Source organism: Trachinotus anak, unplaced genomic scaffold (genome assembly GCF_046630095.1).
Source record: "Trachinotus anak isolate AG129_WGS33_773 ecotype Australia unplaced genomic scaffold, CSIRO_AGI_Tana_v1 ptg000012l, whole genome shotgun sequence".
NCBI lineage: Eukaryota > Metazoa > Chordata > Actinopteri > Carangiformes > Carangidae > Trachinotus > Trachinotus anak.
In genome coordinates, this window is record NW_027273863.1 from 24,414,556 (window position 1) to 24,426,866 (window position 12,311).

Here is a 12,311-nt window from a genome sequence, read left to right on the forward strand (position 1 = left end):
GAGAAAATTGGACCAAGTCCCCCCTTTATCTCCGTCCCCCAGCGTACTCTGGCTTATGATCTCATCCCATATCTTTCCTCAGCTCCTGTGCATGCTTTGCCTGAGAATGTCGTCCCCGTGCTGTTCCCAGGCTGGTAACACTAGTCAGTCTGTCCAGTCTGTGCATGTAAAAATCAGCCATATGCCCGTGAACTTCAGAAAGCAGATGTCATGGCTGATAATCTGTTTATCTTTCTCAACTGTTAATGTGTGTGACTTTTTTCCCTGCATGAAACCCTCCTCATTATGTGATGACTTGTACCTCCTTGTTCACTGAGTCATCTCATAAACTTTGTATTCTGATTAGTATTAATGTTAGACAGTCATCGTTGCTCTGTCTCTAAACCTTTGCTGACCTCTTTACTGCTCCCTGTGTCAAATAGATTTTTTTCTTTGCTGTCAAGTTTTGATTTATCTCTCAAACTGTGTAAAACAAACTCGAGGACCTAATTCCAAAACATGCATTATTCTGTCTGTTCTGCAGCTCAGACCTGGGATGTTAATATTTTTATGAGATATCGAGCCAAGTAGTTTAAGCCCACATGATTGTATCGATTAAAAAAAAACAGCAGCAGGTCTGTATACAGCTCCTCAATTATTTTGGGGAAATTCAGATGAGTGTGAACCAGGTCCCCCTTATTATAGTGCAGTCCAGAGAACCAGCCTTTTCCTGACTGGAATCTCAAAAGGTGCTTTTGTGTTTTTCCATTTCACCACATAATGAGGGGAATAACAAGCATGGCTGTAATGACGTTCCGGTTCAAATTAGATCGGGGAGGGGGAGGGGTGAGGGTGGGGGAGAAAGGGAAGGTGGAGGGAGACTCACATTTGAAAATCCATTTTCATGGAGACCGGTGCAAAAGAGCAATTACAGTCAAGGGCTTTTTTTCCAGAGAGACACAGAGGTGTTGTATTGCATTAGGGGAAACAAGCTGCATAAATTCTGCAGGGATGGTTTCATGCCGTTATGTATTGAATACATACAACTAGCAGTAGTGGAACAGCAATAATGTGTCCTCGCTTGAGAGCGTAATGTTTGGCTTGGCTTTACTTTCTCCATAATCAAGGTTAAAGAAGTCAGAGCTCCTCCTTCTTCAATTCGGCGCATGCTGTGGTAATGTTCAGCTTGTCGTAAATTTAACAGGTCTGACACTGATGGATGTTCACCGAGCGGTGTCAAGTAGGATTTTCTTCAGCGTGTCAAGCAGATAAGTTTGTTGTGGTTGCCAAAAGTTACCAGAAAAAGATCTAAAGTGTGTAAATACGGAGAGCATTTCTTGTGTATCTTTATTTAGATAGAAAACAAGTCATATGTAAATGCTGGCTGCCTGTTTATTCTGGGCCAGCTTTTCAGTATTGCATGGAGCCTCTGCATCGGTGTTTGCCTTGTCCCTGGCGACGTCAACGGGCCCTTCTTGTCTCCATGGGAACCCCTTTTTAATGTCAGCCTATCTGCATATCAGAACTGCACAAAGAGAGGGAGAGAGTGAGAAAGACAGGCTGAGCAGAAGGAGCCAGAGAGAGGGAGCAGGAGGAGAAATCAAACAATGCCATCTCCACAGGGTCCCTCAGTGATGCAACTCTCGCCACCATTTGACACTCTGACAAAAGAGGGCCAGACACAGTCTCCAGCAAAACTGGGCTATTTTTTGATTATATTCCCTTTTGTAGGCGAGAGGATAAAACACCCCCTCAAAGTTTTCTTATGAGTTTCCAGAGCCATTTTGTGACAGTCCTATTATTCCCATTGTGCTCGTCTGCACATTCGGACAAAAGCAATCAGCCCTCCATTCTGTCTGCTTTCTTAGTCAGCTTCCAGCCTCGTGGTGTCGTATGGCGCCAGACCAGTCATGAAATCAAGACAGAACACCTGACATATTCTACCTATTCACTCCTCTCCCCTCCTCTTCGTTTCCTCAGTGCGCAGAGTCCCGCCCAGATTCTCCATTCCACCCACCAACCAGGAGGTGATGCCGGGTGGCAGCATCAATCTGACCTGCGTGGCGGTCGGCTCTCCAATGCCTTACGTCAAGTGGATGATGGGCCTGGAGGAGCTGACCAAGGAGGAGGAGATGCCTCTGGGACGCAATGTGCTGGAGGTCACCAACATCCGTGAGTCGGCCAACTACACCTGCGTGGCCATCTCTTCTCTGGGCATGATCGAAGCCACAGCTCAGGTTACTGTCAAAGGTGAGAGCTGTTGTTCTATCAACTCATCTGTGAGAGGGCAGCGATGTGAACTCTGCTTTTTATTAGAGTCACTGCAGATTGAAACAAAACATAATGAAATGTTGAAGAACTGACTAAAGCGCTTTTCAAATGGCCTCTGAAACTTCTTGTACATAATCACTGCTGCCCCTCTGCTGTGGCCTGTGGTTGTTGTTGATGCTGAGAGGTGAAACTCGTTGCTTTGTGAAGGAGCATTGACGTCTGGGCTGGTATGTGTCTGTCTGCTTGTCTGTTGAGTTCCTTTTTCCTCTATATCCAAGTATTTGTATGGATGTATCTCCAGCCGCCTGTGTGTATGTGACTATGCGTCTGTGTTGTGTACCAATTGCAGCCTTTCTTATCAGTCGTCGTATGTATCGATCCCACTTCCCACTCAGCTGATCAATACGCAGAATGTCACAGTCATTTAGAGGGACCACAGCAATCCAGACCCCTTCTTCAAGGAAGCCATAATGAAGACCCTCTGTTTTGTTTGAATTTGTTATTTGTCGTTCAGTCACAACGGGAACCACTCTTGCAATTTTCTCCTATTGTCAGTAATAGCTGGACCGGTTATAAAACACAAAATTGGAATTTCAGTCGGGCTTTGCTATTCATTTGGGGATAATGGCTGCTGACAGCACTATACGGATTAGCTTATGAAACAATTATTTCAGTGCTATGAGTAACAGAATGGAGAATCATGGAGTCATGTATTTTCTCCACAAGAGTGTAGCTGTAATAGTTCTACATTTTCTAAATTACAGTGTCAAATGTGTCAGACATCCAGTTTTTCTCAAATTACCCACAAGTCCTGAACGTCCATTCATGATATCAGAACTAATAGGCTGCTTCTCACTTCTCAGCCTTGCCAAAGCCCCCGACCTCCCTCATTGTGACAGAGACCACAGCCACCAGTGTGACTCTCACCTGGGACTCTGGGAATCCAGAACCTGTGTCCTACTACATGATCCAATACAGAGCCAAGTCCTCGGACAACGGCTTCCAGGAGGTGGAAGGTGTGGCAACCACCCGTTACAGCATCGGCGGACTTAGCCCCTACTCGGAGTATGAGTTCCGTGTCATGGCTGTCAACAACATTGGCCGTGGGCCGCCCAGCGACCCCGTGGAGACGCGCACCGGTGAACAGGCCCCCTCCTCGCCACCTCTGCACGTCCAGGCACGCATGCTGAGTGCCAGCACAATGCTGGTCCAGTGGGAACCGCCCGAGGAACCCAACGGGCAAATCAGGGGCTACCGGGTCTACTACAGCTCGGACCTGACGGCTCCACTCAGCGCCTGGCAGAAACACAACACCGATGACAGCAGTCTCACTACCATCTCGGGCCTGACTCCTGACATCACGTACAGCCTCAGGGTGCTGGGGTTCACCTCTGTAGGTGACGGGCCACCTTCTGACATCCTGCAAGTGAAAACCCAGCAGGGAGGTGAGCAGCCAACCAGTGTGTGTGGTTCTGTGTGTTCATTAATGTGTGTTAACGTATAGATGTTTTTTGCCCATACATCCAGATATGCTTGCAGATTTAGACAAGGTAGAAGTTTGCATGTTTACATTAGACATGTATATATAACCATAGATCCCATATTACATCCAGGTGTATGTACTGTATGTAGAGCATGTGTTAAAGTGTTGAGAAGGCTTTTTGTGCATTCATTCGTCTTTGTCATGCAAAAGCCTGTTTCTGGAGAACATTTATTTTCTTTTTCTTTTTGTTCTTTTTTCATCTTCAACCTCTGTCGCCTCGCTCCTCTGTACCCAGTCCCTGCCCAGCCGTCCAGCTTTGAGGCAGAAGCCGTGCTGGACACCTGCATCATGCTAACATGGCTGTGGCCCGTGCAGGGGCCCATCACAAAGTATGAGCTGCAGTTCTGGGAGGCCGGCTCAGACAACAAGGTTAGAATAACAACACGAAGCTATAACTGTTTCATGACCTGGTTTTCTCTACCGCAACCCTTCTCTCTCTCCCTGTTTCTCCTCCTCTCTATCTATCTAGCTATCTATCTATCAGTCTGTCTAGTCTCATATTCTACTGTGGGATTGCAGACGAATGAATCTTGCTCTTTATGATGCAATTTCTCTGAATGGGAAGCCTCAGCTGAAGCAATGTTATTGTCGTACTGCAGTCAGCTCCCCAGCTGATAAGAAAGATTTACCAGTAACAGACAGCACAGTTGTTCAGTTCTGTCTCTCAGTGTTGTTGCCCTTCATTCATCTCTGCTGGACCACTGCACCAACTGTAAACCAGAGGACAAATTGTTTGTGGAACAAGCTGCTCTCACATTTGGCCGTGTTCTCCACCCTTTATGCATGTAGGAAGGATAGACAGCAGGCTGGGCTTCAGGGTTTCAGCTGAAGATTAATTCCTCTATGATACAGCTATACAACCAATACTATCCCTCTATACAGCCTATCCCTCAAGATGTGAAGAGACATGACTTGGCTGTCTTTGATTAACTGACTAATTCTGCCCCCTCCAGAGACACGTGACCTTTGACCCAGCGGGCTCCTATGCTGTGGAAGGTTTAAAGCCTGATACCTTGTACCGTTTCTCACTGGCTGCCCGTTCTGAGATGGGTTTAGGCGTTTACACACAGCCCATCGAGGCCCGTACCGCCCAGTCCAGTAAGTCCACCTTTTTTTTTTTTCCTCTCTTGTGTTGTCTCTCTCCTCTGTCTTATCTCCTCGTCGTCCACTAACCAATGATTTCGTAGGGTAAGTGTCACCCACAGCCAGCTGACGCAGGTTTAGGTCATTCCTTTCAGAGCAGGGAAAAGTTGACTTTCATAGAGCTTAATACAGAGAGCGTGGGCAACTTGAATGTCAAGACAATTTCAGCACAACATAAAATGCTGACAGTGCAGCCATCCCTACCAGCCTCCCGCTCCCACCACCTCCCCTCTGTCACCAACACTAACCCTCCTGTCCATCTATCTGAGGGCAGGCCCTGTGTTCAGTGTCAAAGGTACGTTTAATGTGTCTTGTTCCCACATTTGTGAGCTGTGCTGTTATTTTGCCTCGTATATTTATGTGCTGTTACAGTGCCAGCACTCAAAATGTCACTCTCTGCCAGTTGGCTGCTGACTTTTTGCTGCGGTGGCACCATCCTAGTACCACCTCACCCAGGGGGCGTATATGCAGTATATTTTTGCCTTGCACACATTCTGTACAAAACTGCATTGTTGCTATAGATATAAAATAAAAGGTTCAAAATAAAAGGAATATTTGTTCATTTTGTAACATATGGTTTCATAAACTGATCCTGATTTCTTGTGGGTGTAGAGAGAGTTACCTCACAGTGCACCTACTGGTGTTAGTAAAAGTGTTACTGTAAATTTACAACTATTCAAATATGTCAAGGAAATTCCAAATAAACATCTAATGGCAAGTAATGCTCCATATTAAAATTTCGCTGTGGCTGCACTATTAGAACAGAAAAGACTGGACAGAGGGGATGGATATCTCTCTTTTTTAAGAAATTTCCGCACTCGGACAGAAAAAATCATTGAAGGGCTAACACCTGTCAATCAAGATCACAAGTGGGGATGAGCCTGTGTCCTTGCAGCGAGCGCAAGGACGCAGAGTTTGGAGAGCAGAATTTGGATTTCATGCGTCAGTGGGATGGTGCTCATTAGAAAAAGCAGCAGCCTCAGGAAGGTTCAGAAAGAGTGACATTTTCCAGTGACGCATTTCAATGGTTAGCATCTTTTTTTTTTTTTTTTTTTTAAAGATTCAGAGCAATGAACATAACTGAGCTGTATTCATATTCATTTGTTTTTACAGTCAAACACTAGAACTGTAGCAGTCAGGTAAGGACTTGACAGTAAAAGTGACAGTAGTGGAAAAGTTTCATGTCACTTTACCTCGAACTGACAGAGAAATTCTAGAAGTAACAATTCATGAACAGAACAGAAAGTCTTCTCTAATGACAAACATCAGAACACAGGATAGAAACTGGACAACAGCTATACACTGAAGCTGTTACAGCATTGAGGTTAAAGACAGCAGTCATTCAAGCAGTAACACAAAAAATGCCAATTTTCCATGGATAACTCAAACTCTTAAATTATACGTGAACATATTTTAAATGTTCAGCATATAGTTAAATTATTATGTGTTGGGCTTTCACATTAGTAAGAAGAAGGAGAGGCAGGTGGAGGTGCTTCGTCTTCCTCATTGATAATTTCGGCTCTATTTTAGGCCCGCTATTTGTCTCGCTCATTTCACCCTCTGAGGTGTATGAATTTCCTGTGGTGTTGTCCTCCCCACATCCAATCTGACTTTGATCCAGCAGATTTTTCATCAGGACCTCAATTTCACAATCTATTCAGCAAATCATCCTCATTGTTTTGATTCAGTCTGTCAGCTTTCTTTTAATACATGTGGTGTTGTCAGGTCTTTTTAGTTTTCCGTCCAGTCTCTTGTGGACTGGGGACCACCTGATGAGACTCACTTCTCTTTTGTTAAGCCATGATGTTTTTGAAAAAGGTGGAGTTTCATGTTCTGGCATTAGTTTATTGGATTCACATTTGAGCTCACTGTTCATTGCTCTGCTTATTAAAAATTAAATTTCATGGGCATGCTTTGTAAGAGCACCTTGCCTTGATTTTTTTTTCTTTTCCCCTTGGTTTCTCATTTTATTCTCTTTTGAAGAGCCCCTTTTTTTGTAGAGTTGAATAAGTTTGTGATTGAGTTAGATGCATGTAATTTATGAATGCTGTTGAGTTTGTTTTCAGTGTATTTCTTGTTCTCCATTTTAAAATTGTTTATTAGTTTTCTGTTTTTACCTCTGGACTTGAGAGTTGACTTACATTTTATGCTGCAGACGTTGTAAATAATTGAATCTTATTTATTGTAGTAATCTTATTCTTCCAGACTGGAGGTGTAACTAGAGATGAACAGCTCCATGTAGACACGTTATCAGTGTGTCTACATGTACAGGGACATGCCACAAGAGTTAATGATTAAAAAAACGTAACAGGGTGAGGTGGACAGACTGTACCTGAGCAGCTGTACCTGATGTCGATTTTATGCCAAGACATTAAATAAAAATGAAATTAAATAGAAACGTTGATGACCTGTTGGGCCAGTCACATAAAAGCCACAGAGCTGCAACATTGCTGGACCAGTTCTTGCCATTCAGTTAAGTTAATGACAAGTGTTAGAAAAATGTCCCATCTGATAACAGTAATAATGATAACAGTATGGTTTTCCATGGCAATGGCTACAATCCAAATGTTGACGGTGGCTGAAAGCCTCAGAACTGTTATTGATTATCAAACAATAGCTTTATGTAAAGCCTTGGTGACAGCCCAGTGCATCTCAGCTGCAGCTCTGACCAGGGTCTGACAAATACTGTTATGACGCCCAGAGCAGTTAACGCTGTCAAGCACTTGTTCACACACTGGCACATCTATAGCCAGTTTATTGCTCCTTCTGCATACTGTGAGAGGCAGCCGAGAGGGCAATTAGGGACAAATTACGCCTTTATAAAAAACATTGCCTTGTAAAATTTTGGCACAATTTATATTTCGTTCACCTCACCCTGTCGTTTCATGGCCTCTCGCATAAATGTAGTGCCAAGCACAGCTTCAACAGTAGCCTGGTAAAGCGTTTCTGTTCTCTCAGTCCAGAGGCAGCATCCTGTGTCATATGGAATCTTTTTGTGTTCAGCATAAAAATGAAAGGTCATATTCAAACTTGCGATCTAATATTAAATTTATAACCCGCAGTATGTGTGCAAATGATTTGTGAATCTTCTCAGCTCACTAAGTGACTCACAAACAGGCTTTCAGAGACATATCGAAATTATGGAATAGATTGCATTACTGTGTTTTGCAAGGTGTCCTTGAGTGTCATGAAAAGCTCCTATAAATAAAATGTATTATTATTATTATTATTATTATTATTATCATTGTTTTTTCAGTTTACCCATGTACATGTATGTTAAACCCAGCTTATGTACATGTAATGATAATACATAAACAACAATAATGGGATAAAACATGTAACTGAAAAGTTACCACCACAAAGTTTCCACAGTTTAAATTTCCCAAGCTTAATTTGTAATGTCTGCCCTTATTTGGGCATTCATTAAAAAATACCTATGCAGTGCAATAGAAAGTTCAATATACAAGAATCAGTCTTCATGTTAAGCCTGACTTTGCATACATACTACAGGCGGGGAAGTCGAAAACATAACCTTGACATGTTGAATATTACATTGTGATTTTTATGCTGCCCACTGTACAAAAAGATTCCACAGTTTTGCCTTATTTTTCTTTGTTTTTTAGTTTGTTTTCTGTTTGCTTGATCCGTGCCCCTCCTTCGTGTGGTTTTGCTCCCCTCCCCCCCTCCCTTGCAGCCCCATCTGCTCCCCCTCAAGAGGTACATCTGGTCAGCCTGAGCTCCACCAGCCTCAAGGTGAGTTGGGTGGCACCGCCTGCCGCTAGCCGCCACGGCGCCATTGTGCGCTACACAGTCAGCTACCAGGCCCTGGCCGGAGAGGACACGGAGCGGCATGAGGTGACGGGCATCGGCGCAGACGCCACCAGCTACGTGCTGGAGGGCCTGGAGAAGTGGACTGAGTATCAGGTGTGGGTGAGGGCACACACTGACGTGGGCCCCGGCCCTGAGAGTGCCCCAGTGAAGATGAAAACCAAAGAGGATGGTAGGTTGACACCTCCCCTGAAGAAGAGTGCTCTCAGGCTCTTCTCAGACTCAGACTCTCTCGGGGCTGCTTGTCACTATCATTCTTCACTCTCTACAGCTTCTGCTGCTCATGTCTCTTTGTCCTGTTGATCAATTATGAGTTAATGAGGCAGTAGTAGTAGGAGAGGGGTCACCTTCTCTTTTTTTTCCTCTTTCAAGCTGGTTCTCTACAGATTTAACACTTTGCTTCTACGGCAGGTTAAGTCCCATCACCCCTGGGCCTCAGCTCTGCACCACTTTGCTCTGCTTTCACTGTTTAAATGCCTTCTTTTTTCCTTTCTTCTGTTCTGCGAAGTGGAGCAGAACTCTCCCTCTCATCGTTCTTCCCTCTTTTTCTCACTGGTTCCTCCTTTAGTTTGCAGTGTGATAGAGAGCGGCTGCTCCTCAGAGAGAGTCGTCTATAATTAATGTGTTTGAAGTTTGCTGCAACACAGCTAATTTCATACCAGAATTAAGGGCATTACAGACATCGCTAGACCACATGCTGTCCCACGTAGGGTGTTTTGGGGACACAGTTGTCACAGAAGGTCTGAATTGAATAGAGATGATTTTGAGTCATGACCATTTCTAGTATAACTTCCTTCTACAGAGCACCAAAGTCAATAAAAAACCCAGGAGTCATTATTTTGATAGTTTTTGGCTCCTCATCACAAAACATAGCGAACTGAGGAAAAACACGACCTCAGCATATTTTTTACTCCTCCCTCTATCTCTCAATGTCTGTCTTACTCTTGTGTTCTGCCTCCCCCCCCCCCCCCTTTTCCAGTGCCGGGAGCACCCCCCAGGAAGCTGGAGGTAGAGGCCATAAACTCCACAGCCATCCGGGTCACCTGGAAACCCCCCCTGCAGGTGAAGCAGCACGGCCAAATCCGTGGATACCAAGTCATTTTCTCCCGGCTTGAAAACGGCGAACCTCGAGGCCAGCCCAACATCATGGACGTTGCTTTGCCAGAGGCACAGGTACTGGATATGATGTCTTTCTCTGTCCAGTCTTTCTCTGTCTCCCTTTCACTGTCTGTGGCTGTTTCATGATCATTTCTCATTATTTTCATTCTCCACCGCTCCACTATTCCCTTCCATTCTCTGAGTTCACACTTCATTTCCCTCACACTGGGTGACACACATGGAATTTTCTGTCTGTCGACTGCAGAGCCCCCACCCCTCTCTTTTTTTTTTTTTTTTTTTTTTCATTTTTCTTCACATGTGACATTCAACTCTAAATTGGTACCCTGCTCCCACAGCTTTGGATTAGCTGTCATAACAAGATCCATTCTAATTCTACAGTAATAACTATTAAATATTTTATATGTGTTACATCAGGATGGGACTTAGTGGAATCGATGCACCTCTCTGGTTTTACCAGTAATACATATGCACTGCCTTGTTACCATGTTTATAAATCAGAGTTATTTTCTTGACGCCGCCCTTTACACATTAATGCAGGCTGCGCCGAGTCGCCCAAAGCTTTGCGACACTGTGAGATGGATGAGAGATTGTAATCCTAAAGAGGGATTCAGAGATTCATGAATATCTTAAAACCGAAAACCCCACTCTCACTTTTTCCAGCACTTTGGGAAAGGAGAGACCAGCTTAAGAGCCTCCTTCTGATTGTTTGCCAGGAGTAACGTTTGCACGAACACGCATTCACTTGCACCCTTGATGGCCTCCAACAAAAACATTGGATTTGAACAAGTGAGCGCTCCCTGGCCGCAGGAACACCACAAAGAAAATCTGAGCAGTCTTGCATGTGTCTCTGAGCAGTGTTTGCAGATAAATGCTGAGCAGCGGCATTTAGGGAGACCAGCTGGTTGCTGGTTTAGTTCTCAGGCAGTGCACACTTGTGTGTCCTTGAGTGGAGCTATTAACCCTCATTTGCTTTGGCAAACACTCCGTCGTCTTAAGTCTTATCATTACAGGAGAGGAATCACTGTCAAAGTCACCTTGATATGATGTGTCAAATGTGGTACTTCCCAAGTGATGCTAAGTAGCAGCTTGTGGATCCCAGTTGTGTCACAGGGCATTCAGTGATAAATACATAATGAGTCATTTTTGTGGTTGTCAAACCGCCCAAGTGGCCCATCTCACATGGGACTCTGCTGCGATTTTTAAACATGAAATTAACATTAAGTTCATTTTGGCCTGACAGCCCTGAAAAACTGTAACAGAGGCTGTGGCTGATAGTCGGCTGTGTCTCTGCACCTGGTCAAAGAGTCTGCCGTCAACTCTGAAACACAGTCCAACACCTTTGTTTCACAGCAGTAGTTTCTGACAGCTGATGCTGACAGGTCGTTGTTATCTGACTTTGTACTAGAGTGCTTGACAGCATCGTTTGGTCTGGACGAGGAGAAAAACACGTGGGCTGTTTGTCTTCCTGTTTTCTTCCTGTTGACATGTTCAGCAGGACTTTGTTTAGTGTTATGAAAACTGAACTGAACATGACCCTACTTGTTGTGCAAACAATACTCCCGCCATGTCTCATATGTGCCAGGTTCACACAATAAACACAAAGACACACTGCAATTTGGCGCCCAGGATAGCTCTCATGTTCCAGTTTGGTGTCCAGGACACCCCTCAAACACGCCGTCCCCTGCTTGGCAGAAACCTGAATTTCTCCTCCCTCCGCCTATGTTTTTCATTTTTTCCTTCCCTCCAACTCCTTTCCCTTTCTCTCATGCCCTCCCTTTGCTTACTTCCTGTCCGGGAAGCCAGTTGAGCAATTACCCGAGGCTTGCGTGCGGGTTTGTCACCCTTGGTGGAGTCATCTCTACAAATTGTTTTCTACGAGAAGCTAACCTGCGCAGACCTGCCCCGATGCCATTAAAGACCACACAGTCAGCCGACACTCCCTCGCCAACGCTTACCCAACCGGTTTTCGAGCAATTCCTGCTTTTGCTCATGTTTTTCCATTCATGTACCCCAACAGCAAGTGGAAAAAACAACGCAGATAACATGAGCAAACATGCTCAATGTTTAGCTCAACCTTGTAGTAGGCGTTCCAGCTGGCTGAGGAGAGTTCGTGACTCATCCTAGACTCAATTCAAATCCCTCAAAGGCGCACCTGTAATTGATGAAAAAAAAAACAAAACAATTTTCTTCTATCTTGGCATAACCCATAGTGTTTCTCTCAAGAATTTGCCTAATGTGTTGTGAAATCAGTTCCATATCCACCCTTTCACCTGCATTGGATGCACAACAAGCCTGCCAAGAGGGAAAGAAAAATCCAGGTTTTTTCAGCAGCCCACAACCTCACGTTACGACTTCAATCACAAATCTAAGATGATTGCAGATCCTGTCAAAATTGCGATCACCTCTCCCCTTCTCTTTGTCTCTCTGT

General features: G+C 44.5%; 1 protein-coding gene across 5 annotated transcripts in view; it reads left to right on the forward strand.

The window, feature by feature from the left end:
- The window catches only part of LOC139628878 (receptor-type tyrosine-protein phosphatase F), a 162,208-nt gene that overhangs the window by 98,060 nt on the left and 51,837 nt on the right, over positions 1 to 12,311 (forward strand). For all 5 annotated transcript variants that reach the window (XM_071491014.1, XM_071491013.1, XM_071491016.1 and 2 more), the window contains exons 7-12: positions 1,960 to 2,229; positions 3,114 to 3,695; positions 4,029 to 4,162; positions 4,747 to 4,891; positions 8,631 to 8,936; positions 9,744 to 9,937. In XM_071491014.1, the coding sequence (XP_071347115.1) occupies positions 1,960 to 2,229; positions 3,114 to 3,695; positions 4,029 to 4,162; positions 4,747 to 4,891; positions 8,631 to 8,936; positions 9,744 to 9,937 (1,631 nt within the window). The remainder of the gene's footprint in view (positions 1 to 1,959; positions 2,230 to 3,113; positions 3,696 to 4,028; positions 4,163 to 4,746; positions 4,892 to 8,630; positions 8,937 to 9,743; positions 9,938 to 12,311) is intronic.